Source organism: Xiphophorus maculatus, chromosome 13 (genome assembly GCF_002775205.1).
Source record: "Xiphophorus maculatus strain JP 163 A chromosome 13, X_maculatus-5.0-male, whole genome shotgun sequence".
Lineage (NCBI taxonomy): Eukaryota > Metazoa > Chordata > Actinopteri > Cyprinodontiformes > Poeciliidae > Xiphophorus > Xiphophorus maculatus.
Window position 1 is genome coordinate 12,473,067 of NC_036455.1, and position 27,770 is coordinate 12,500,836.

General features: G+C 40.5%; 1 protein-coding gene across 3 annotated transcripts in view; it reads left to right on the forward strand.

The window, feature by feature from the left end:
• Nucleotides 1–7,446: 7,446 nt before the first annotated feature.
• LOC102222444 (nectin-2-like) overlaps nt 7,447–27,770 on the forward strand; it is a 343,784-nt gene continuing 323,460 nt past the window's right edge. For all 3 annotated transcript variants that reach the window (XM_023344382.1, XM_023344383.1, XM_005802880.2), the window contains exon 1: nt 7,447–7,698. In XM_023344382.1, the coding sequence (XP_023200150.1) occupies nt 7,611–7,698 (88 nt within the window). In that variant the 5' untranslated portion in view covers nt 7,447–7,610. The remainder of the gene's footprint in view (nt 7,699–27,770) is intronic.

Consider the following 27,770-nt stretch of genomic DNA (forward strand, 5'->3'; position numbering starts at 1 on the left):
ACAGAACTCTGAGATGTTGAAGGTTCTGGATTTTGATTAAGAACCAAATCCTGCTGTAAAATTCTCCAACTTTCTCTTGGACTTTTCTGCTGGATTTTTTTGGTCTACATGATTATTGTCTAACAAACCTCTTCACAGAATGACTGTGTTTATGTTGGAATCAAAATACACACAAACTTTGACAGGTGTCGTAATAGAAAACGCTTTTGGAAATGATGTGGTTCATTAATCTATGAAACCATATTGTCTTTTGTTGTTTCTCTGACTCTACATATCTGGAGTTTAATCTAGCAGCTGCATTTTGTTGGCTATTTTCTGGCTTGGAACACAAACATGAATGACATTCTCCTGTCTTTCCCAGTAATTATCATTTCATATAATTTAAGTTCTGAATTACTCACTTTTGTACATTTGAAAAATATTTTATGTTTAAAGGACTTGAGGGGCACCAGTACTTGTGGAACCGATAATAAATAAAGTATAATTTAATCTTTCTTTTTTTTTAACCCACCAATGAATATAAGATTTTTCTTACATTTGTTTGTGAAATGGGGCTGATGGGATAATGGACTAATTTATTCTTAGATTCTTGTTATTCAACACTTAAATTACTTTCTCTTCAGAGTTCCTGACATGTTTTGATGATACACGTCCATCTTCGTCAAAGAACACTGAAAACATCTATGATATGTCAGATTAATTTAATTATCTAATAACTAAAGAAACTTGAAGACTTTATTGCAAATAGAAACAATGAGTTTTACTGGAATACTAATTTATTCTACATGCATATTTCTATGTCTGAGGGTTTCCAGTGATTGTACAGGAAACATTTCCTCAGATATTTATTCCTCCAGACTTTCTGACTCTGCAAATTTTCTCTTCACTGTGTACTGAAGACACGGTGCAGGAAGGCCTTCAGTTGAAAAAACAGTTGCATTGAAATGAATTCCTGTTCAGAAAATAAAATGCCATCCTCCTCGGTTGTTTCACAGCAATAACTTCTAGATAAGGATGAACAGGGAACATCATGAACATGATGCATGTCTATGCAGGAGCATTACTGTCAGGAGTCAACAGATGGCGGGATGTAACCGGATCATTTGTATGCACCAGCACACACACGCTCATACACACACACACACACACACACACACGTACGCATGCTTGCACAGCGGGGACCGGCAGAGTACACAGCGAGCTTTCAGAGGACGGAAGGATTCTCTGCTCTGCTGTGATTAATGGGCTGATTGAGGTTGGAGCCAAAATAGGGGGTGGGCCAGTTTGAAACTCACTAATGAGGTGATAATGGAGAGGTGGGTGGCTGAGGCCACCACCCTGCAGAATGGTGGAAGCGAAGCTGGGAAGGCTTTAGAGGCAGGAGGGAGGAGAGCGCGCTCTCTAAAGGGAAGATTTGTGTTTGTTTTTTTTGGCTGGTCTGAACGCTGAAGGTGCACAGAGGCAGGAGGAGGCTTTTCTTTTATTCACAAACTCTAAAGCAGAGTATTGCACTGCAACTGTAGGTGTAGCAGGCAGGTGGTAGTTTCACATGATGAGGGGGTTTCAAACCATGATTGCTGGTTTCAGAATGAGGTACTGCGGGTGTTCTGCAACCGAATGAAGGGCAAGGCAGCTTTGTAACTACCGTGAGGGGGAACAAAATACCTTGTTTGTGTTTAGAGAGAGATCAATAAGTTTAGAGATAAAGAATGTTTTTGCAAATCATTAAATTGACATTGTCAGTGTTGTTTGTGGTAGTACATTAAGAGTCTCTAGGGATAAAACTCCTAATTTTATTTTGTTTCCATGTTGGGATTTGGAGCCTTAAGACTGGACTCCGCCTGTTAAAACTTTAGTGGCTCATAATGCACATTACCAGGATGACTGGTTTAGTGGAATTGGGTTCTGCTGAGAGGTTATGAGCAGTTAATGGGTCTGCTTCCTAACAGCCGGCTGGCGGATGACCCAGGTAGAAGTGTTAAAGTGACAAGGATGGAGTTTATTCTCCTTGGAGAACACAGCGATCCTTTAGCAGCGGACAACGGGAAGGACGTAAAATGGAAACATGACCTGCTGCTTTAATGAACAATCTGGATTTGACTATTTTCTGCGGTTTTCTTGACTTTAATTGTTATTTTAGAGAACATTTTTATGTTCATCTGTCACATGGTGGAAGTCTGAGCGTCTGGCGCTCTAAATATATGGAGAATATGCAGCTAAAAACACGGTGGAAACTTGACACTGTGGGGCAAATAAGTATTTGATACACAGCAGATTCAAGTTTTCTCACTTGTAAATAATGGAGAGGTCTGTCGTTTTTATTATAGGAACACCTCAATTATCAGACAGAATCTAATAAATCACATGGTATGATTTTTAAAGAATGACTTCATATTTAAACGTTTGATACAGTGGAAAAATAGAACTCACTATCTGGTATAGAAATCTTTATTTAGAGCTGTAGAGGTCGGACATTTCTGTCATCAAACTGTTTACTGATTGTCGTGTTGCTCATCCATCCTGGTTCTGTGCAGATCTACAGTTTTTGCTCCTGGTTTCTGTAAACAACTCTTTGGACTTGTCCATGGTGGAGAGGCTGGAGTCTGAATGTGGGGAAACTGGTCTTTTATACAGGTAATGAGTTTAAACTGGTGCATTAATAAAGGTAATGAGTGGAAGACATGAGGACTTAAAGATGAACTAACATGTCTGAGAGTCAGAATTCAACTTGATGATAGGTGATCAAATACTTCATGCAATAAAACGCCACATATTAAAAGAACCATACAGTGTGATTGACTAGATTTTATTTTTAGTCAGCCTCTCACAGTCAAGTTATATTTTTAACTTGAATAATGTTATCAAATAGTTATTTTCCAAACATTTCCTGTAACATGAACACTCGGGTTGGGTTTGCTTTGTGCTTTCAAGTTCAAAGTTGAAGGAGTCCTTGTTATCCCAGAGGGGTCATTTGTTTTACAGCAGGAACATAAACTCACCACAGACACAAAGTTACATTCTGAACTCTAGAAAACTTATAACTGATGGTAAATTTGACTTTCTGACCAGATTAGTTCTGCTTTGTATCGGGGAATATCTGTGCCCTGATTGGACCAAACCAGTTATTTCTCTTTAAAGCTCGGATCAGCCAGGACAGATCGGACTTTCTTCCACGACCTGACCTGATACAGTACACTACGGTCCTAAAAGGAAGCTGTAGCAATTTTACTATGTTTTAAAATACCCTGCAGGCGAGGTTTCTGTTTGACATTTAGAGACTCACAGCAGCAGATACAAGAAAAGGTGAGAACAGTTTCAATAAAACGAAAATAAAACAAAGATTTAGAATCTTTAATAAAATCTTTAAGATATTCAACACAATGTAATTTACAACAAGATTCTGAGTCAATATTTCAATTTAAGGATGTTGTCAAAATTATTTGGGGCTGACTAAAAGTTAATAACCAGCTCTCCCTTTGGGTCTGTCTTCACTTTTAATGTGGGCAAAGTGAAGACAAATGCACAGCGAGTACTGGTTATCAATTTCTGCATGTTCTCCTGAATCTCACATCCATAATTCTGCTTGAACTATTAATCGTGTGCACTGACTGGCCTTTATGACTGAGGCAAGGCAAGCACGCTCTGTAATCAGAATAATAACTTTCCTTCACAGAAAGGCTTGGTGTTCTAATTCTAGTTTGAGGAGAAATGGATAATATGAGAAAAACGGCTCGACTGTGGTGTGAATATTTGGTTCTCTTAGTGTTTCTGACTGGATCCCACAGCCAGTGCAGACGCTGATTAGACATTTCTTGGAGTTTGAAAAGTCAAGTTTTTTTTTGTCTGGAACATTTTTGAGTTTAATTTCAGTTTTTTGTTTTTTTTGGTGGAAATGTTTTTTTTTTTCTCCACAGTGAACCTTATATGCTGTCGTATCTTTGGGTCATGACCTTCAGTGTGGATGGCAGTCAGCTGATCTACGCCGAGTCCATATTTTGGTTTATGGTGTCCAAGCCTCTGAAACTTTCAGCTTAATTACTATATTTGTTCACATAAACACCACAACACACATTTCCTCTTGACGCTGTTGCAGTGATTTCTCCACGTAGTTTAGATTTTTACAGACTGAGCGACGACTAAACCATCAAATTCTGCCTCATCTCCACAATTTGTGAACAAAATAGGATTCTCAGTTAATCTCCTTCAACTTATTTAAAGACGAACGTAAAAAGTGCCTCAGCCGTCTTCAAAGACGTTCTCTTATCGTCGTAAGCAGCAGGAGGATTTCAGTTTGTTTATTTCCAACTTCTGTGTGTTTGGAACGTTTCCGTCTTTAAAAAAACGTCTCTGAACAAAAGGCCCCATCCATCTAGAGACTCTGAGACCCTCCGCTGCCCCCACACGCTCTGACAGCTGTTCCTTCTCCAACTGTTCCCACTTCCATGCCAGAATTATCATCAGGAGTCACAATGTGCATCCAGGGATCATTTATGATTTCCAAAAAACTGAAGATTTGTGTTACCTGATGTAGCAGCAACGAAACCAGAATATTTAACCAACAACCACAGAAACTGGCTTCCAGTGTGACAATGTTCAGGTTTTATTTCACTAAAAATCCACCAAACAATCCGACATAAAGGATGACAGATGTTGAAGAATGTGACTTAATTTGATTGTTAAATGTTATGTTTTCTTGCTAAAACATTCATATTACTTGAACATTATCACAATTTGTCATGTTACAAACAAAAAATTATAAAGTTAATGAGATTTTATGTGTGCACCTGTATTCTGACTGGCCAAGTTAATTAAATCTTTTTTGGGTATATTTCTACTTCCTTTTGTTCATTCTTTTTTGCAAAATTGTTCAAACTTCATCAGTTTGAATGGAGAAATTCTCTGAATTGTACTTAAAGTTTTGCTGGTTGTAGATTTAATGTGATCTGTGTTTAAGTTTTTCACCAAATATTAAATACAAATATTACTTGCTGCAAACAGGACTTGTGTATTTACCTCATTTTCTCTTTTGCTCCTTTTTAAAAACATGAAAATCACATTTTTCTCCACCTCCAGACATTCAGTGCTCTACTGAATGCTTTTTAGATTTACTTTTCTTTTCTGCAGATTTAACTTTGCGTTGGTACCACAAGAACAAAGCTGTGCTGGGACAAGAGTCTGAGATCTTCTCAGAAGGATCATTAGCATCTTTGAAGACTAAATATGAAATAATCTCTTAAATATGAGATGAGGCTTTATAACGGGCTTTTCAATTGTCTGCTGAGGCTGTAAAAATAAACAGAACTAAGTATATTTCTATCGTCTCCTGACATTTAAAGAAAAATAATTTATCCATCCCATTTCATTGGATTTGTGCTGGATTATACTCTTCTGAATTTATGACTAATTAGTTCATTTTTATCCCATAAGCCTATTTTTAACCAGCTCATTGTCTTCTTCTGAGGGCGGACGGGTTTATCTCTGCTTAGATTGCCTTTGCCAAGGTTTCCACAAACATCAAAGCTTCTTTTTAGGAAACTTTTCAGCGATTCTTCGAATGCTCAAGCAGGGATAAGAGGGATGTTTACTTCATCTTGGAGAACCGGAAGAGCACAATTATGTGCAATAATTGAAATGATCACTTTGATCTTTTTTGGTCAAAAATAAAGTAGAAGCTACTTCCTGGGAAGCCTGGCAGTAGTCTGAGAACATAATGAGAGGTTATTAAAACCAGCATTTTTATCCCTAAAATGTTTTATTTTGAAATAAACCAAGAAAAATCAGAATCCCAGACTGTCAGTATTTTGTTACTGATAAACCTGCAAACTGCATGAACTTTAACTGGAGGATCAAAGTTCAGATTTTAATGTACGATGATAATATTGAATCTTAATGTAGCTTTTAGAAGCCACCCTGTCTTTAGATTCATGGCTTTTCATTTGAGTTCTGCATGGAAGATCATTTCTGAAGTTCATGGATTTGTTTTCTGGAGAACATTTGGTGACCAAATACAACAGCTTTATTGGACCTTTATTAGTAATTTAAAATGAAAATATATAAAATGACTAATGATGGAAGTAATAAAAAGACTCCAGGAAGCTTTAAACGACTTATTTCCTGATCTGATAGAGGAATGGAAAAGTTGTGTTGATTTAAACAGTTTTACTGTTTTCTCTCAAGATGAAGATAAGATAAATGAAGATAGAGATCATTGATACTTTGACCTTTATTCAACCTGGAAACAAATGCTGGTAAAATGTTCCCCTGATCTTCATCAGGTATAAGTCCTTCATCCTCTCCTCCATATCCTGAGGCTCATGCAACATAAGGAAACATGGCACCAACTGTAAACTCTTCAGATAGTAGAAAATGTTAAAGCATGTGCTCCATGTCCAGGGGTCAACGGGTGACCCCCAGCAGAAAGTGGAGGGATGAGGGAATTTTACCGCAGATTAATATTTTGTCTGTTTTTTCCAACAAAAAAAAAATCCCTTTTAAATATACAAAATTGCACCAACCTCAAAACTTTTACAAGCAAAACCATTTTTAAAAGGAACACTGTTTAGTTTCAGAGTAAAAGGGATTAATAAATTAAGTTTATGAGCTTAAACCTTTCAGCCATGTCGGCTCCAGTTTGACCAGAAAGACCTGGACACGCACCAGTGATTCCAGTTTTATTTGGTCTGTCCTGCCAGTTTTATTTTCTCTTCAACTATAATTAAAACATAAAATATATCCATGTTGTATTTTTAAACAGGGCACTTATGCATTATTTTTGTGATAATTTTGTTTGTATGGAGGATCAAAACCGAGTCTGTAAAATTACAATTTGTCTCGAAATTAAAACTAAGTAGGACTAAAAAACAAAGGAGGGTTGAGAAGAAAATATTTCAACTGGCATCTGTTCTAGATTTCCGTTTAGTTTAATAAATCATTACGTCTGCGGTTAATCAGCCAAACATTTTCTCAGTGATGATGAGAATCTCCACCTGAACAGGAGACATGTTCCCGCAGCCTCTCCTCTCCTCTCCTCTCCTCTCCTCTCCTCTCCTCTCCTCTCCTCTCCTCTCCTCTCCTCTCCTCTCCTCTCCTCTCCTCTCCTCTCCTCTCCTCTCCTCTCCTCTCCTCTCCTCTCCTCTCCTCTCCTCTCCTCTCCTCTCCTCTCCTCCGCTTTTCGGCTGAAGTCCTCTTGGTGACGCTCTGCTGACATCACTCGGATGTTCCCCACTCAGCTCTGCGCATCAAACCCACGGAGCTCCTGCGACTCTCTCACACTCCGTCCACACTTTGTTCTCCGCCTGCTGCTCTCAACGCTATCCGCCAGACTCGCACCCGCCGCGGGCTACCTGTGCGCACTGCGGCCGGGCCACACGGGGGAGGGGTCGCGCTCCTGCCCGTCATTAAGACTCAGAGGATCTGCGCTCGGTCCGGAATCAGGAGGAGGACGCGCTGAGCTGCGGGAGGAAAGGAGGAGGAGAGAGAGAAGTTGCCTGGTTTGAAAGCAGGCGATCTGAACTGAGTTGCAAGTTTGTGAGCGGGCTGCCGGAGGAATAACTCGGAGTCCGGTCTCGGCACACCTCGGTGTTCTGGATATTTACCTCCAGTGCAGAAGAATGGCGAGAGATTACGCAGCGCGCTGCCCGCGCTCTCCGGGGCGGAACGCCTGGATGGTGGCAGCGGTGATCATTCTGGCTGCTCAAGGTAAGCAGAACCGAGCCGAACCGAGCCGAGCTGGGTACCAGCGGAGGCTGAGTCCTCCTGCGCCGCGCGCTCTGGATCACGGCTGATCTCCGGACTTTCCAGCCGCGCATTCCCCGCTCATGCTCACAGTCACGTCTCTGGCTGATGTCTGACTGTAAAAGTTTCTGATCCCGCTCTCCCTCCACCAGATCGCAGCTGAGTTTCAGCTGGGGTCTTGACATGCGAGGCGTGGCGTGGTTTTTGTCCTAATTCCTGGCTGCTTCCGTCGGCAGGTGACTGCTCAGGAAACCTAATCCTCTCTGAGCCTCTACAAACCCCTTCATGCACGGCTGACCTGCAGTCTGTGTTTACCTGCAGAGGGAGACGCGTGTGCGGTCAAACGGGACAGCAGCTGATTACTCCCCGTTAGAACAATGATGAAAATCGGAGCAACAGGGTGATGATGGGGAGCTGCGCTTCTACTGGCTTCTCTATAGAAATCCCGCCTTAATAATTAAATGGTTAATTAAAGAAAATGCAGATCATACTTGGATACAAATGGCATAGGTGGCTCATACAAAATGTTCCTTATCGGCACCATCTCACCATGAATCGTTCAGTAAAATAGGAGAAGTGAAGTGGATCACTTTGGTTTTCCTGTTGACCAACAGATGTTTCTCAGCTGCACCAATAATGACCGATTATCTGCTGTTCTGCTGCTACGCGCCAAAAAGAGTCAAAGAAACGTTATAAATGAATCCTGTGGCGCCTTAATACATCAGTAATGACCAGTAATTTTCGGTGTGATTACATGATATCTGAACCATTTAAAATCGTGCACAGTATTTCAGATCCAGGCAAATTTGCTGCCCTCCTGGTGACGAAAAGCCTTAAAATTAATCAAACTTTTATAGTGCTGGAAAATCTCACAGTGAGAAACTCAGACACTGTTGATTCTGCAGAGAATGATCAACTTAGGTTCATTTAAAACATGTTCAGAGTCAAACGTCTGGTCAGTTCTCCATGACTTCCTGTTTTTTGCTTGATCACCAATAAAAATGGGAAACATGAGAGAACACTGGTAAGGAAGGTTTAAAAAAACCCCAAAGCCGATGCCTTGTACTGGTCTATAGGTTGTTTGGAAGTCTCACAAAGATAAATATTACATTTTAATAAAGAACCACGTGTCCTCTAAGTACGGTGGAGGATCTGTGATGCTGTGGGCCTGAGAGATCATCCATCATCTGCTTATCCTCTCAGGGTCCTGGGAATGTTTGGTGCTTATCTGCATCATTGATCGGAGGAGAGGCGTGGTCCAATATGGACCGGTCGCTTGTCCATTAGAGCAACAAACACACACATATGCCCCCCCCCCTCACACGCACACGCACACACACACACACACACACACACACACACACACACACACACACACACACACACACACACACACACACACACACACACACACACACACACACACACACACTCCTAAAGGCAATCTTTAGAGACCAATTTACCTCACAGTTGTGCTTTTGGACTGTGTGAAGAAGCCGGAGTACCTGGAAAGAAGCCAGGTGGGGATTTGAACCCAAGACCTTCGAACTGCAAGGCAGCAGGTTAGCCAGAGATCAGCAGCTGCTCATTTGAAACTGAAACAAGCCGAGTCTGTCAGCATTGATCTGAAACATGTTAGAATCAACAGAAATCATTCAGCCGTCAGAAAGCCAATATTATTCCATTTCTGACTCAGTTCAGTGGGGAAAAAAAACAGTAAAAACTGAAAGTTAAGGTTGAATTTTCTGAAATATTTCAGTCTGACATTATGCTACTGCAGTAAAAAAAAATCACATTTTTACTGAGAAGCAGTAAATTTATCCACCAGTATGAAGCCTCTTTGTCTTCCTAAAATGTTTTTCTGCAATAGTTCAGCTCCATCCAGACTTCTGTAGAATAACATGCCACTGTTGTTGCTGAAACTTGGTAATGAGCCAATCAGATAGGGATCAAAATCAGACATTTGACTTATCAACAAAGTGTTACTTGTTGAGTCAAATGTAAAATCATAACAGTTGGACATCTCCACTGATGCATAACTGGGAAAATCTTGTTTGTATTTATTTAATGTTGGATTTCAAAGTACAGCTTATCAAAGTCCCTGCAGTTCAGTTTCCCTTCATGGTCAGTTATTGAATCCAAACGGCTTAAACAAAAGCCTGCTTGTGTTTTCTCCCTTCAAAGTAAAAGCAGAAAACAGTTTTTCCCTATTAAAGTCTAATCGATTCATCTCGACTGAAACTCGTCAGGTTTTCAGTGTTTCCTCCGCTTCCTGCAGACGGCTGCAGCCAGTCACGCTGAACATATTGGCATAAAAATCTGTTTTCCTGTTCACCGTCAGCAGAAATCTGCCCAGACTGTTGCTTCCACCTGGGTGTAACTCGTATCGTCTGTCGGAGCTGTCCTCGAATTGTCACAGAGGAAACAGAAGATGGGTCATATTGGAGCCGTGTCATCTCTCACGCTGTCGCTCCGCCGAGGCGCGCCTCAGAGATCAAAGCGGCTGGGAGCCGCGCTGCGTTCAGCAGCAGCATCTGTCGCATGAGGAGCGGCGACCAACGCTTCTCTTTCCCGGGTGAAGGTTTGACCTTGATGGGGACCTCGCTGTGAACCCAGCCTTCCTCCTCATGTTTGTGTGAAGCATGAGGGCTGTGATGCTGCTGCAGGCTGGGCTGCACAGGTTGGTGGAAGGATGACAGCCGCTCGGCTGAGACGCTGGCTACATCCGGTTGTCTGAGAGCTGTCAGATTATTGTGACAGCATCCCCACAGGTTACGATTTAATTTGAGCGTGCAACAACACAACTGTCTTGTTGGAGGAGGAGAAATCCTCGGCGCTCATTTCACCCACCACAGCCGGAGGAGATGCAGGTGAACGCAAACGTTGGTTTTTCCTGGCATCTGAAGCAACTTTCAGCAGAATTTTCTCTTTCTGCCTTTTCCCAACAGATCTGTGACTGACATGGTGATGATATGATTAGATACAGCAGAAATACTAAGGGTTTATGTTTGTGTGATCACACCTCTGATACTCTTTGTTTCAAAACACCTGAAGGATACAAATAAAACTGAAACCGTTCAGTCTCCTGTTTTCACTCTCTCCCTGAAACAGACGCTAACTGCAGCAGAGAAGCCATGATGTTGGAAGAACCAGGTTAACCTTGAGTTAAAAAAAGTGTAAAACAGGGTTGAGTGGATCTCCTTCTGCAGCAGTGATAATTAAGTCACTTCAGGTGCCCCTCTCCTCTGAGGCTGGGCTCTTTGGGCTCCATCCTGCTCTGAAATGTCAGCCATGATGAGTCCCCTTGTCGGCTGGCTGGAGACGAACGACTGATTAGCTTATCACTTGGAGAGCAGGCGGCCGATGATTATCGCCCTTGCAGCGCCGCGGCCTGATTATCGAGAGTCATTAATGACTCATGGTCTGCTTTGCATTGCACCGTGTTGTTGTTTTGCATATTCATGCATGTATGTGCATTCCAGTGGTCCATCCTGGTTTTCCCTGCATTTGAAGACTTGATCTGGAGCTTCTCTGCTTTGGCATTTTCATTTTTTCCTTTCTGTTAATGACGACTTGGGATTCCTACGACTTAATGCTTGTTTTCACAAGATGAACAACATAAATATGACTTCTGTTGAGCTGCACTTTGTCTGTGAAAGGCGCTTTGAAAATACAAACCTACTTAATTGATGGTTACTGTAAATGTAAGTGAACTCTGATGGTGTCAATATAATAATGTGCATCTTCCCTCAGCTGAAGCAGTTATGATCTAAACCATTTGTGCTTAAGTTGCTCAACCGAGATCAGACTTGACTTGCACTTGTTCTTCCAGGACTCAAACTTGGACTCTGACTCAAGTTTTCAGGTTTGAATTTATCTTTATTTCAGGTAATCAGAAGTGAAAGTTAACACAAGCTAATAGAAATATATTTCTCCATTTCATTCCAAACTGTCATGGCTTCACTAAACAGGGCTGGGAAAGGCAAAAATAAACTTTTTTTTATTTTTATTGTGGCTGTCATTGAGTTTTGTATTCTATGCAGCCATGTTGGATTTTGTGGTTGTGAAAAAGGTTTGGACTTTTCCACTTTTTTGTAATTTATTCCACATTGAACTAGAAATTTGAATTGAAATTGAAATACAAATGATCAATATTATTTAGCTGTATTTGGTCATTTAGCATGTTTTCTTCTTTTATCCAACTAAAAGCTTCTCAGTGTAGATTTATTTAATTCTTTCCTAATAATCATGAAAATTGTTTGAGTCACATTGGTATGAAGACGATAAACCGTATTTACTGTAGATAACAGAGCTGCTCCCGGCTCCTCCATATATATATATATATATATATATATATATATATATATATATACAGATATTTTTTTATGTATCTCATTGGTTATTTAGAATGATCTGAAGCAGTTCTGTAAAATGCCGAAGTGTTTGAGAAGTATTGAATAAGAACATTCTTCCAGCAGATGTCTAAGACTTTCCTCTGGTCCTTGATTTGAATTTCTAACATACACCAAACATCTGTGTCAGCAGATATGGAGATCATGAATCTGATGAGAGATTTTTTATTTCAGCTATTGGAGACCTGGAACCTGTCTAAGACTTGTAAAGAAATTACTTTTGAAAATCTCTGGAAAGTTGTTTTTTTTCCATCTTTCTACAAAAACATGTAAAATCACATCCAACGTTCTTCCTCAAGAGGAGAGAAAAATCTCAGAACAGTCATCAGCTTCACTCCTTGGGCCATTTCCAGAAGATGAGATGGATTGACAACAAAGTGAATGAAAATACAGACCTTTTTATTGCGTTAATTAAAATTCATAACCAAGCTCTGCTTTGGGAGACGCGTCTGTTAGCGGCTCGGTTGCGGCCGACTGTTGGCTGCGGATCGCTCTTCGCTGCATAATGGTGCTGCTGATTAGCTCTTAGAGGAAAACCTACAGGCTGAAATATTGCTATCCAAAGAATTTATCACTAAAAAAAACTGATGAAAGGCCATTTAGCTCTAGTATTCACAGCCCTGAAGTTTAAGCAGGATTCTGTGGAAGTTGGAAGGTTTTGATGTGAGAAATGTTTTGGAGATGGGTGTATTTTTGTTTTCATTTGTTTTTCTTGTTAAATAATTTAAATTCCAAACTGTATTAAAATGTTTGAACATGTAAAGAAGCTTCAAATTTCCAACGTAACACTTGGAGTTGTTGGATTCCTCAACCATGCATGAAACTTTCAGCTGCTCCGTCCTGCAGCTCACTGACTCCTCTGTCCCTAACCTCTTTCAGAAAGTCCTTCACGCTGGGACTTGGACGCCTCCTGGCCGTCTGCTTTTGGACAGAACCGAGGCGGGCGGCGTGGGGTGTGGTTGTCAACCTGCCGCTGTGACGCTTCTGGGCCTCCAAGGTTGCGAGGAAACCGTAAAGGTCGACTTGTGTGAGGGAGGGCCGGCTTCGCGGCTCCAGGGTGTGATGCAGTGATGGCAGGTCGTCTGGGATTTAATCGCGTCAGCAACACATTCTCACCGTTAAGCTTTTAATTGCGTGAACTGAGAAGTGCAGAGCGGGATACTGTATGAAAAATTTCCATAGAAATTTTTTTTTACAAACATTTCCATCAACTCTAAAATGGATTTTTACCATGATTTACGTTAATCATGTTTAATTTATTCACATTTCTGTGAAACCAAAAGTGATATTTTCTGTACAATCTTTTATATAAATGTACTATATAAAAATGATAAATTTAATACATTGACATAAAATAGAAAATACATGAAAAACACCGGGAAGTTTAAAATTTCCTTCAGATTTCTACAGTTCATTTCTCCATATTTTATGGATTTTGTGTCTGTCCCTCTGGGGTGATCATCTTTAAGAATCGGTGGTGGCTGATGTGAGATTCTTGCGGTACGGTAATGTTGAGTTAAAATCTAACAGCTTTTCGCTGACAGAAATGCTTTTAGGGACTGAAACAGCTGGCCAACCAGCTTGCAGCCTTTTGTGTAGATTGGATAATAAGTACTTTAATAAGTTTCCACACAATCACTCAAAAAGTGAAATATTTCCAGAGTTAGATATGTCTTGTTTGCACGTGAAAAGCAATCTGATGACCATTCATAGCAACATTCTCATCTCTCCAGAACTTTCTAGCATCTTATTAAAAAAATTTCTACAGTAGGAACCAAATAATAGTTTGAAAGCTGGACTGGTAACTGATCTGTGCTTTCTTTATATTTAGAAATGACTTATTTTGTCCCTCACACACTGTTGGAGTGTGTGTTGTTCTTTAGAGGAGATGTCTGATTGGCTCTGCATCAACCCTGATGGTTGATATAGACTTCATACTTCCTGTGATTCTCTCCACGTCTTTATTTAGGCTCTTTTCTCTGACTCATCATCGCCTTGACGATCAGTCTGTTGCGGCTCAAGGATGAACTTCCCTTAACAGGAACCGTTACAGTTATTACTATTTATTAAAATTACTTTTTTTCTTAATTATAGCCTTTTCTCTGCCAATTTGCAAACATTGTCACCTTTATTGGGTTGAGTTAATGTTCATACGTATCTAATTGTGATTCTTGTAGCAACTTTGAGAAGTTAACTGGAATGACTTGTTGGATATATATATTTTTTTGCACACTTGAGTCATTTTACATGTTTTTGTGACTAAAAAAGCAACACAGCTGCAAAGTGTCAAAATAATGTAAAGCTAATCACAAAATGCATAATAGCAAGTTTGTTTGAAAGTCTGAAAAATTGTTAACAGTCAAACATCCCAAACCTCCAACCTGGGATGATCATTACAATGTAACTAACCTGTCCTTTGTTTTTATCCTCTCTGTGAGTCCAAATTAAGTGGAGACATTAAAAGAGAGACTTCATTCTATGTGCAGCAGAAAGTTTCATCTTCAGTGAGGATGCCTAGTTTCACTCGTATTTCCTGGATTTGGCCCTGGCGGCTCTTTGGCCTCAGATCGTTGTTTACTTGCGTCTTGCTGGTGGTCAGAGATTCAGCGTCTGCAGGGTGGATCTCTCCTGATTCCTCTGTTGCACCAACGCGTGCCTTTAGAGTTTTGTTTGTTTCTGATTGGTTTGGTGGAATCAGGGTGAGGATTTTGTGTTCTGTGCGGCTGCAGCTTGCTGAATGCCCACAGAGCAGCTTTTAATCCATCACTTCACCCGCCGCAAGTCAGAGTATGAGTCAGCAAATTTTCCTTTCCTTCCTCTTTAGTTCTTTCTTTTTGAAGGATCGGGATCGTAAGCAAATTCCACATCAGGCTCTTTGGAAATAAACCATATCATGGCTAACACCTTGGCCCCTCTTTGTGATTCCTGGGCAAACAGGTGTCAGAGGGACGAGGGATTACTGAGCGGAGCAACAGGAGCGGAGCCATGAATCACAAAGGAGCTGATCCGCGGATGGCCAGAGGAAAGCTTCTGCGTTTTGCTCTCGGGGGTTTTAGTCGTCTCTCTGCATCATGAACATCGTTAGACGTTTGAAAAACACCCAACCTCTCCTGCGTTCTCAATCAATGCTGCTTCCTCTCTCTGGTTTTTACTTTTGCCTCCATGCCGGGTGGGAAAAAACACACAACTTCCAGCGGGGGCTTTCCAGGCTTTCAAACCCGGCTCATTCTATTCATTTTCTCTTTCCTTTATTCCTCCCCTCTCACTCGCTCTCTCTCATTCTCTCCCTTCCTTTCTCTCTCTCATTCTTCTGCTCACGACCCGCTCCGAGCCAGCCGGGCTGGCTGCGGCTCCATCCCAGCTCCCGAGTGGAGGCCCTTTTGTTGGCTCAGCTTTTGGTGGAATTAAAAGGGGTGCCAGCCGCCCCCTTTCCCCTCCTCCCTGCCTCTCTCTCTGCTGCTCCCGGCTCCTCCAGCCCTCATTGTTTGGAAAGGGAAGGGATTCAGAAAGTGTGAAACTGTTTAGACAAGCATCTCTGCTCTGTCTGCTCTGGGAGTGGAGTCGTCCTCCTCCCGTTTCAGCCGCCGCTTCCTTCCCAGATAGTTTGCTGGTGACAAAATGGAAATGGCTTGAACCCTCTGTGTGGGAGTGCAGCAGTGGATCAGGCTGCGATGTGACTCTGTGACATTTCCTGTTGTACCCATGTGGGCGATTTAATAAGCGCAGTAACATTTGTTTGCCTCACTTGCATCATTATAAAGCCTTTAGGCAGGGCTTCCTCCTGCAGAGAGACGGGAAGAGGGACGCTCAAACTGGGAACCGCGGGAGCCCAAACTGATCCGCGTTTGCAGATTTACAACTTGGAATTTACACGGCAGCTAAACGGAGGTATAAAGGAAACATCCTGGATGATGTGCAAACGCTAATGAGAGACGGCAATTTAAAATGTCAACGATGGGACCCAGTAGAGCTGACATTACTCATGCAGAAAGCAGATTTCTTTCTCACCCCCGTAACATTTGTTTGTAATCAGCGGTATGTTGGGATGAAATATCAGAGTAGGTGGAATAGAATTAGCAGACATTATTGCAATTAAACATTTCAGGAGTGTGATTAGAGCAAAACCACTTCAGGAGGAATATTAAAATGTAGATCTTGGTCTATTTTTTTATCCGCTGCTTGTTCAGAAACTCGCATTAATACAAACCTTATTACTGCACAGTTTTTTTACATTTTACTGTCACAAAGCATAATTCAGAAAGTGTTCTGCATATTTATTTATATCCCCTTTTCTTTGATGCTCTTCTTCTTCTTCTTCTTCTTATTATTATTATTATTATTAGCAGAACTGCAAACATATGAAGACATGACTTTCAGATTTAAATGGAAATGACCAAAAGCCTCCTGGTGACTCTGGAGGAGATGCGGTGATAAACGGCTCAGGTAGCTGAATCTGTTGACGGCTTTTAGTCTTGCTTTCCACAAATCTGGGCTTGATGAGAAACTGACAAGAAGAAAATGATTGTTTTACCACAAGCCATGTAGGAAACATGGATAACATGTGAAAAATGGTTCTCAAATGATGTCAAAATTCAGCTTTTATTTAGCCTAAATGCAAAATAATGCAGTTTTAGAAAAACTAACGCTGCACCTCTCTGACACATGGTGGTAGCAGCAGCAACAAACTCTATGCATGATTCTTTTTAAAGGTTTGGGGCATGAAGTATGTTGATAAGTGCAGATCGATCCTGGGAGAAAACCTTTGGTCATGTCCAGCAGGACAACAGAAACCAGTGGAAAACATATTTATGGGCCAGAATGGTGCAATTAAAATTCAGACCAAAAACAGTTTGAGAATTTAGTTGCAAGGCCTGAATATTGATTGTATTTTTACTGAATCAGACTGACCTTAAACTACTTTACAAACGTAGCTGGACAGAAATGTTCTCCTCTAGACGTTCACATCTGGGAGAAACACAGAAAACAGGACTTCAGTTTTAATAGGACAGAATGACCAAATATTAAGGTATGCTATTCTTTTCAAAATTGTATTCATTAAAAAGAAAAAAACAGATTTAATTTACCTTTAGATGTGCACTACTTTTTACTGATCTGCCTCATAAAACCCCAATAAAATATGCGGAGCTCTTGGTTGTAATGGGAATAAATATTAAAAAGCTGAACATGTGCAAATACTTTGGCAGAGTATTGACTTAGACTTAGACTGACTTTATTGTCATTTTGCATGCACAGGGTGTATACGAACGAAATTTCGTTGCGTACGGCTCAGGACAATGTTTTGAGGTTCCAATGTTGTGAGGTTACTCCAGAATAAAATAAAATACAGTATAAAATATGAATATAAATCTAAATATAAAATATAAAGTGCAGGTCTGACAGTAAAATAGAATTTATTTAGCTCTGTACATGTGCAAGGTATGAAGTGGAGACCAGATTTTGAGTGCAGTCCAGTTAAGAGTTCAGCAGTCTGATGGCAAGTGGGAAAAAGCTGTTTCGGAACCTGGTGGACCTGCACCGGATGCTGCAGAACCTCTTTCCAGAGGGCAGCAGGGAGAACAGTCCATGGTGGGGGTGTGAGGGGTCACTGATGATGTTGGTTGTATTTCCATATTTTGCATTAAAACACAGAAATCTAAGCTTCTTAAAGTCGAGTAAAGTTGCTGGTGGTGCAGTACAGAGCTCAGGGTTGTATACTGTCTGAATTATGGAAGCTCTACACATGTTAGTCTTGCATAAATCATGAGTCTATGACGCATGTTACAATTTATGAAATATAAATTGGTCACATGATTTCTGCAGAAGTAACTGGTTCTACTCAGTCTGCAGTTTTCCCTTCAGTTTGTTGCCTTTGCTGTCAAACACACAAACTTTTCCTAATAACTGCATGAAGCCATTGTGTAGCACATTATTGTGATTAGAGGGAATCGCACTCGAAGTGAAACGTCTTTCCTGGCTGAGGAAGTTCGGATCCAAGAAGTCTACATGATCTTGAAAGTGAGTTTCCTGTCCTGGCTCAAGTCGGAGCGCTAGAAAGGTCGGCCATTGTCAGCTGTCCCTGAAAAGTGACGATACTGCTGAATGTTTGAACCGTCATCCTCTGACTGGAGGAGACAAAACATCGTTCAGGAACTCATCCAGATTTCCTCTAAGCTGTCCTGTCGTCTGCAGGACTGTCTCTGTTTCTGGTTGGATCATGTTTTCAGCTACCAGAGGTCTGGATGGTCCTATGGTGAATGTACTGATGCCTCTACAATAAGGTCTACAAGCTCTTGTTAAAATATGTAAAATATATATATATATATATATATATATATATATATATATATATATATATATATATATTAGTGCGATGTCAGTTTTTACTGGTCTGGATGCCATATCTTTAGTCACCTTCACCACATCCACAGCATTCTTCAGGTGAGTAATTCTGTCAGATTTAGTTCAGATGGTTCCCACAATTTCATTTTCTCCCTGCGATGCCAGAACTTAGTTCAATGCTTGGATACAGAAAAATAGAATCTGTTTTTATTGTCGGCTTTCTGTCAGAGACAAAACTCTCTGTTTTTAGTTTCAGCCATCTGACAAAGAGCTTCAACTACATGGAAAAAAAGTGGCTGGAGAGACAGAAGTCTGGGCTTCTCTGTGTAAGCTGCTGCCTCAATGACTGAAGATAATTAGATGGATGGATGGATGGATGGATGGATAGACGACACAGCATTGCACTTTCTTGCATTGTTTTGTGAGATCTTTCAACCATTTTTTTGCCTTTTATAAAAAGGCAAAATAGGAGAAAAGTCCTGTTTTTGCAGTGTGCATGTGAGGGACCAGACTCAAACGAGGACAAAAAAGTGTTTTAAGTAGAAAAAGTTGCAATTTAATTCTTCCAAACAAGATTTAATGCAAGAATAAGTCAAAGGATAAGTAACAAGTGCAGAAAGGTTAAAAAAGGATGTGGTTATGCAAATGTATCAGTCTGGAGAAGGGTACAGAACAATTTCCAAAGATATTTTGAAAATTTACTGACATTTTTGTAAATTGAGATCTTTTGGATATGAAATGTCTTGAACTGGAAGATACACTTATGAAAATGTCAGAAAAATCGGACTAGGACAGTTTGACTTTTGGGACGAAGTGATGCGAGGGAAACTAGAAGGTGGAATTAAATCAGAGGGTAATATTTCTGTCCCCTCAGCAAATGTACTCTTTTGGCTTTTGAATCTTATTATTTTGTCACTTTAAAGGTCAGATAATGTAGAGAAATGATCCTGGTTTTATGCTAAGAAAATACAATAACCTGGCTTTTAAACACTTTGTATAAATACTCTGAAGATGTGACAAATTAAACATGAATGCACTGAAATGTCTTTGTGTTGCTGAACTGTGCAGTAAGACATTCTGTTGCAATATTAAAGATTTCCTCCATGCCGCGGCTGAAAAAGCTCTGGATTGCGCCGTAGGTAGACTTTAGATTGTTGAAACGAGGCATGAAAAGGTCAGACCAAATATCAACCCTTTTAACAAATGTTCCTGACCGCTTGGTGAGACAAAGTAGCGACTCAAAGAGAGGGGGAAAAAAATGAAACTCAACACCTCTGAGGTAATTCAAATGGAACATAGGAAGTGAATTGATTTATCTGTTCCTCTGCCTCCTAAAATAGCTGGACTGTCCAGCTCCCTGCAGCTGGCAGACGCTTGGAAACAAGTTGTGGAGGTCAGCAGGTGAACGGCCACAGGAGGAGGAGACATCCTGAGTGTGCTGATGAGATGTTGAAGGAGAACATCGCTAAGGACGAGGATTTGTGCTTCCGGCACTTTCCTCACCTCCCTCTGCTTCCTGTGCTTCTTTATCATTCCTTAAATTGGCTGCATCGCCCTGCATGGTGTGTGTATGTGGTGTGTATTTGTGTGTCGATGGTAGTAATCTTAATCAAGTGGATCCACTTTGACAACATTGTTTCTCATTTGCATGTACAACTCTATTTGACTGAATGCTCTTCACATTTCCATGCAAGTCACACGCACATTAAAAGAGAATACCAGTGTCATTTAAAGTTACAGCCCATTTCCCAACACATTTCCCCCCCATTTATCCTGCCATGCATGTCACTACTAATTAGATCATTTTTTTGTCATTTTTCAATAAACGTGCTGCGGTTATTTCAAACCTGGCTGCCAGCGAATGGTTGTGCTGGCAAACAAAGCAGCTGCATGTAAGAAAAGGGGGAAAAAAACAAGACATGGATGTGACAATTAAGTTTGTCAGGCTGCGTGTTTCAGGAGTTATTTCCTGCCACAGACCCGCACATCTTCTGCAGCTGGCAGGTGAGTGACAGGAAGCAGTCCATGTTTTTATATTAACAATGGGACATGGCTTCCTGTCAGCCTTCATTAGCAGACGTGGAAGCATTTGCAGCTGAAGGGAGAACTTTCTATGAACAGCAACCTGAAAACTGAAGAAATGGCACCAGACTTGTGGTACGGATCTATATCAGCCCTGTTGGTGACAACACTTCGCTGAAATGTCTTTTTCCGCTCTGGTTTGCAGTATTTCTTTGTTCCAGATAGAAACATGCATCACAGGGCCTTGCATTCACACAGCCGTGCCGAACAGAACCACTGCATGCAGAGAGAGGATGCAAACTGAGCAGAGGAAGGCCTGGAGCATGATTCAAACATTGACCTTCTTTCATTCACCGTTCAGCTCAAAAACTCAAATCATCCAAACAACGACGACTCTCTGAGTAATTCAAGTATCATGAGCTGCTTTCACTGCATTCAATTCCAATGTTTCTGCTTCAATCCATTGTTTGTGTTCATACCAGTAATTAAACTGAACCGCAGTGGAACATCTGTGTGAACGGTTGCATTCCCAAAGCGACACACGAGCAGAAGAACATTGACGTCACACAGTAGTTGCTGTTGTTGAGCAATGAGAGGCGACGATATCATAGAAACATGAAGGAAGCTGATCAAACTGAAGCACAATAAGTAGCACCAGCTTTTTGTAGAGTATTGACTGGAATTTGTTTCTTTCAAAATGAGTCGGTAGAAGAAGTTTAGGTATGTGATCAGATTTCTTTTTGAAGTTTTTAGACAGAGAGAAAACCTCAGACACCCAAGTCTCTGAAAAAAAAACCTCAAACAGGAGTCAATGTTGGTTATGGAGGAGAATTGACTCTAAAAACATGAAGATTCCCCCAGGTGCCACCGACTAACAGACTATCATTGCTCGGCTTAGTTTCTCAGAGGTTGGAGGGTTTTCTACAAGTGGTGCTGCTTATTTATTGAATTACGGAAACATGGCCTTGCAGCAGGACTAAAGCACACCCAGCAGTGTGAAGCAGTTCTCTCTGCAGCCACAGAGACCCTCCCCTCTCTCTGATCTGTTTTTCAAACACAGGGAACCCTCAAAGCGTCACTTTATGGCACACAGAGTTTCCTGAGGTGGCAACAGTAGAATGGCAGGATGCATTGAAATGGAAATGTGCAAAATGGCCGCGGAGTTTTCTGCATGAAAATGTTTTTTTTTTTCCTGCTGTATTTTAATGCTTAACCACAGTGGTTTTCCATCCTAACCAAGAAGTTTTAATGCAAATTAGAGTAAAAGATTCCCAGGCGATTCAGGAACTTCTCCTCATCCTCTCTGACCTCCAAAGATGTTTGGTGTTTGTTTTTTTTAACAAGTTTTGGTGTTTTTGTCACTCTTTATTCATCATCTACAGAAAATAATAATTAATTAGCAACTTTTATCTTCCAAGCTGTTCCACATAAGGCTGGTGGTTCAGCATCGAGTTTGCAACAGAAGACTGGGCAGTGTGAAGGTTGATTATTGCACAATTTATAAAACTTCCGTCTCTTTTTTACCTTCCATTTTTACCACTGAATTCTCATTTTCTCCTATTGCTTCTTTCCTTACGCTGCAGAGAACCCACATAGACGGTGCGTCACTTAGCAAAACTTGGTAAATAAAGCTTGAAAAAGATGTCAGAGTATCCAAAAAGCCATAAATCTCAGTTAATTACGCCTCATCAGATTCCTCTTGTGAATTAGTCATGGGAAATGAGAACACAGCCGCTTTTCCTTCTGTAGCGTTCAAGAAGGAAAAGTTCTGGGATGATCTGTTGAAGTTAATTTGGCCTACTTGACTTCACAAGTCTTGTGATGTGTGTGTGCACGCTGGAGTGTGAAGAAATGGTGTGAACTTTTTGCTGCAAACTTGGTTCAGAATATCTACAATCCTCCCCGTGTTACAGTTTCAGAGATCTGGCTCAAGGCTACAGAAAATTGTTAATATAATGTCTCCGGAGAAAATAAAGACTAATATTTATACTCCGTTTCCGAGGGGGTTAGTCGGCTTAATTATGAGTCAATTATTGAAATAATTAAATAATTTCGCAATCAAGTGGAGTAAACAGACTTAAAAAAGACCATTTACTGAAAGAACAATACATTCAGAACAGTAATTAAGCCAAAACTGTTGTTACGTTTTTCATATAAGATCAAAAAACTTGTCTGTAAATCTACTGAGAACTGTGTCGTGTTTCATCTTCACCAGGTTCAGATTCTGTTCAACTTTTGGATCAAGCAACTTTATTTATTAATTTATTAATCAGTTAATACAAAAATAGTAAACAGGGCAGCCCAGTCTGTTTTGGTAAGTCGAGCAGAAAGTTTTCACATATTACAGTATTTTTTATTTTTTAGCTGCAGATGCATCCTTTGCTACAAATGAAGCGTTCACTAAAGGAATGCTGTTTATTTTCTTAACTCTAAAAGGAATCAAATTATTTGTTTGGATTTTTTTTTTTACGTATTTGTAATAAAGTAGTTAAATGAAACATCTGCAGAGTGTGTAATTTCTAAAAAATCCGATTAATGATCAGAATAAATTGACTTGTGTGTTAATGTGACAAAATGTCATAGTTTAGAGGGTGTGAATACTTTTGCAATGAAGAACAGCCAAACGAAGCATCAGGTTTGTTGAGGTTTGCTGAGGTTTATTGAGGTTTATTGAGGTTTGCTGAGGTTTATTGAGGTTTGCTGAGGTTTGCTGTAGGATCGGTGAGCCTGTCGTTTCAGGGAAGTTGCTCAAGGCCACATCAGCTGCTGATAAACCTGGAATTTAATACGACCCTGGGATCAATATGAGCTGCTGTTATAAATTCATATCCACTTTGTCATTATATTTTTTTTCTAAATGGTGGGTCATTCTATCCCTTCAGTTCACATCCAGCTGAACCAGCCCCACCCCCAACACACACACACACACACACACACACACACACGCACACGCACACGCACACGCACACGCACACGCACACACACACACACACACACACACTACCCTCATACCTGGTGGCTACTGCTGCACCTGATTAATTACTTCCACATCTTGCTCTAATTTAGGTGTTGATTAAGAGATTTGGCGTTCAGTCTGCAGAACGAGCTTCCTCTCTCTCCTCTGTCATAACTCCAGTATAAAGAAGGAGCTCTTCTTTAACTCCAGACTGTCTGTAATGTGAAGCCGGGGGTCACCGCTCTATTCACACCGTTCACCCTGCAGATTTCCCCTGCGAGGCCCAAATTGAGTTTTCTTCAGCACAAAAGGTGGCCGTTCCTTTTTGACATTAAAACGTTCAATATTCCAGGCGGAAGCAGACGTCCTGTCTTCTGCCGAGCACCAATGAACGTTTTCATTTGCATGATAGAATTACAGAGCTCATTCAAAGGCAGGGTTTTCTATTTTCTTCTTTAATAATATATCGTTGTCGAGTGACTGGAGATATGGCCCGGTGCTCCTCTGCGGGCCCCGTGGGCTCTCCTCTCATGCTGCCTTTCATTATTTCTGCTCCCTACTGCGTTCGGCAGGAACGCTTTCTTACCTGTCAGTCAGAACCAAGAGGATCTCTGCTTTTTTTTCTTTTTTTCTGAGGGATGATCCAGTCCAAGTCCCCCTCAATTAGGCAGAATGAAAGTGCAAAACAGATTAGCGAGCCTGCTGCCGAACATCTGTCATCCTTCTGATCCTTGTGTGTCGTCGACATCTTAAGGTTCACTGCACGACGCGTCTGTGCAAACGTTACCAAAGCAGAGCTCTGTTTGTTGTACTTTTGATGGAAAGTGATGGGGATCCTTGGAACGAGCCTCCGTTCTGTAATCATGAGTCATTTCTAAACAATAAGCAGGACCAGCAGGCATCGTTTTACCAGAACAAAGAACTCAAATTCAGCTCTAATGTGTCTGTTTACTGGCATGGCTGCCTCAGGTTCATAAGGAAAGCTGTCTTATTTTTTAAGGCGGCCTGTTTTCAGTTTCTGACAGATAATCTGCGGTTTCTTTAGATTGGCTTCGGGTTGGGTTTAGATTTAAGTCAGAGCAGAGTCTGGATTGAAGCTTTTAGTGGCCATGACAAGGGCCCTCTGTTAGCTGCAGAGCTACAGTCACCATAAACTGTGTGATGGGTGATGATGTGAGTCACTGTGACGGACTGAAAACAGGCACACACTCCATCTTTTCCTCACACTTCCATAATAGGACTGAGTCAGCTGCTGGCACTGGCTCTACTGAGCGTTTAAAAAGTTGTGATTTCAACACTGAGGCAACTTTCAACCTTACTTCATATATTTCTTTCCCATTGATATTTAAATATCTTAATTAAATTCCCTTTTTCAGTTAATTTTTTAAATTTTCATTTTGCATATCTTTTTATCTTTCCACCCTCCTACACTCCTTCTAGTGAGAGAGTAACATAAAGTGGCCCCTCATCCACCTGTTGCTGCACACTGCTGATCAGCTAGCTGAAAGAAGGTGACTGTTATTTTTTAAAGTTGTCCGTGTGTGTTTACAGCTCAGGAAATATTAAACTGCTGTAATCGTCTAAACCTAAAAGCAATAATCAAACCTTTTTTTCACCAAATGCTGATTTCTGAACTCATAAATCAAAACACTGAGTCCAGGCGGTTTGAAAAGAGTGAATGAGTTTATTTTCTTCATGTAATTTGAGGCTTGAAAGTAACAATTTGCCATTTTCTGCAAGTAATTTGTTGAACTTGCATGTTTGGAAACTGAGGGAAATGTCAGTTGATTGGGTGAAATAAAACTGAATTTATTCAGAGCATACTTGTGGATAATACAGTTTAAAAAAACCGAGCTTTTCAGTGGTCCCTGAATGGTTTTCTGCAGTAAATAAGAGTTGTGGAGAAAGTTATTATAACCTAGCATTTTTTCTGTTGAAAATGTCTGAAATGTTCCAGCAAAAGCTCTGAGGCACAGACAAGCTTGAAAAAAATGAGGATTTTATTTCAAACAAGCCAAGGTTATAAATGAATGTGCATGATCCAGGAAGAAAGAGCTGAATTTTAGACAGACTCTTCCTCCAGAAACTGACCACACTGCCGCTCACATTCAGCTTCATTAGGTCTAAACATACAGATCCAGCCATGAATAACAGTCTTTCTGCATTCACAGCCTGTAGCTTTAACTATAGGCACCGCTGGAGCTCCATACCTTCCTGGCTGCTCTCAGCATAAGACTCTTTATTAGAATGAGGTCTCACTACTTCTGATCCAGAAGAATAATTTTGAAGGCATAGCTTTAGTTCTTACAAGAATCAGCAATGCATAATCAGTCTATTGTATAAATTAGTGCAAAATCAATAATTGAAAAACAGCTTGGCAGGCAGGCAGACATAAAAAGTTTACAACATTCCTTTTCTGTTTAATATACAACAAAACTGCAACTAATGGATAATCGGATAATAAAACAATTCTGAAGCTCATCAGTTTCACCATGTAAGCCTTTTTAATGCAGTATAAAAAAACTAAAAATTCAAAAAAAAAAAATCCAATTTATTTTTTGAATAATAAAATAAACATTTTATTGCCTAAAATGCAATAACAGGATTGCTTTAGTGAACTCTCGTTTGTAGTGAAAACCCAGTCCATCATGTTTTCTGTTTGTTTTATTTACACGCAAATCTTTTTTCCCCTTTAACCAGCTCCATTTAATTATAGTTAAATTTAGTCAAATAATATTATTTCTAAGTAAAAAAGCTATTTCAGAAATTCTAGTACCATTTAAAAACTGTCTGATGGGGACAGTTTGTAACGGGATGTAATTCAGAGCTGGACTCCTTATTATGTTCCTAAGAAGGTGAATTTTACCGACTCCAGCTTGGTTTTGCCCTCCTGCAGCGTTGGAGCTTGCCTCCAAAAAACTCCATTAAGAAAAAAGTTTGAAATGGAAACTAGAAAACGACTGGAGCACCTAAGCCCCTGACCCATCCACCCTCTCATCCCCCCGAGTCAATTTCCAGGCGGCGGGATTCTCGAAATGAGAGGATGATTTTCCTAATCCCTGTGGATGCATCCGAGGATGGAGCGAAATGTTTCGACTGTTCCCGTTTCCAACCGCGCGGACGTCCTGATGGGCTGACTGGCAGCCCAGTTAGCTGATTGGACGGAGAGAAAAGGTTGTTTACAGGATGAGTGCTGCTCTTTTATGTGCATCTTCCCTTTTTCCCAGTGTGCTTTCCACAGACTCTGTGGGTGTCTAAGCTGTAAGCCTCTGGGTGTTTCACAGCTAATGTACAAAGTGTGTCTGAAGTAAAAAGTTAAATAGGTTTGGAATTGAATTAGGCATTTTTCAGAATAAAAGAAGCTGAAGGGGAGCGTGCTAATGAGATGGTTTGGAAAATGACTTTTTTCCAGCAGTGGTTGTCAGCATGAAACCGTCCCGAAGGGATGAAGAATGGAAAACTAAAACCGCCATGAAATAAAGAAAACCAACAACAGACTGATTGATGGTAAATGATTCACTAAGTCTTGCTCAGAATTACATCCTTAAATCTTCATCCACGTTTTATGTCTTTTGAAAATGTGTTTTATGTCGAGTTTGTTCTGTTTGTTTCATGTTGTTGTCCAGAGTTAAGTAATTCCAGCTGACTGGAAAATGAGTCCATCAGATTGATGTGAATGTTTTCATGACTCTCCCTACCTCATCCTTCTAAAACCAGCTTCAGCAGCAAACTGAACTATTTTAGTTTAGATTTAATTTAGAACTGGACTTTAACTAGGCCATTGCAACAACTATAAATCATTGTTTTGTTGTAAATGTGTTGCTGTGTTTGGGATCATTGTTCTGTTGATTTGATTGACTTTGAGCCCAGGTTCGGCAGTCGGACTGACGGTTCCACGTTTGACTCTTTGAATAATTTGGATGTTTTGTTTGGTTCAGGTCTGATTCAGTGACTGTCAGCTGTTCTGGTTCTGTGGTTACTAAATGAGCCCAAATCATCTCCTCACCACCATGATTGATAGTTGCTATAAGGTTTGTGTTCTGATTCTGTTTGACTGCATTATGTATTATGACCAATCATTTCTGCTTGGCTTTCATCTCACATTGTTCCAGACATCTTGCGTTTAAAGTCTTACTGCCACATTTATTTGAAGAAAGAACTTTTATCTTCAATCCTTTTAAAAACAAGCCTCATAAAGTTTCAGTCTGTTTCCGTCACCTTTTCATGAATTTTAACTTTTAACCTGTAGAGTGTGAAATGGATCCGTCTTTATTTTTCATCCTATAGGATGTTTTTCAAATAGTTTG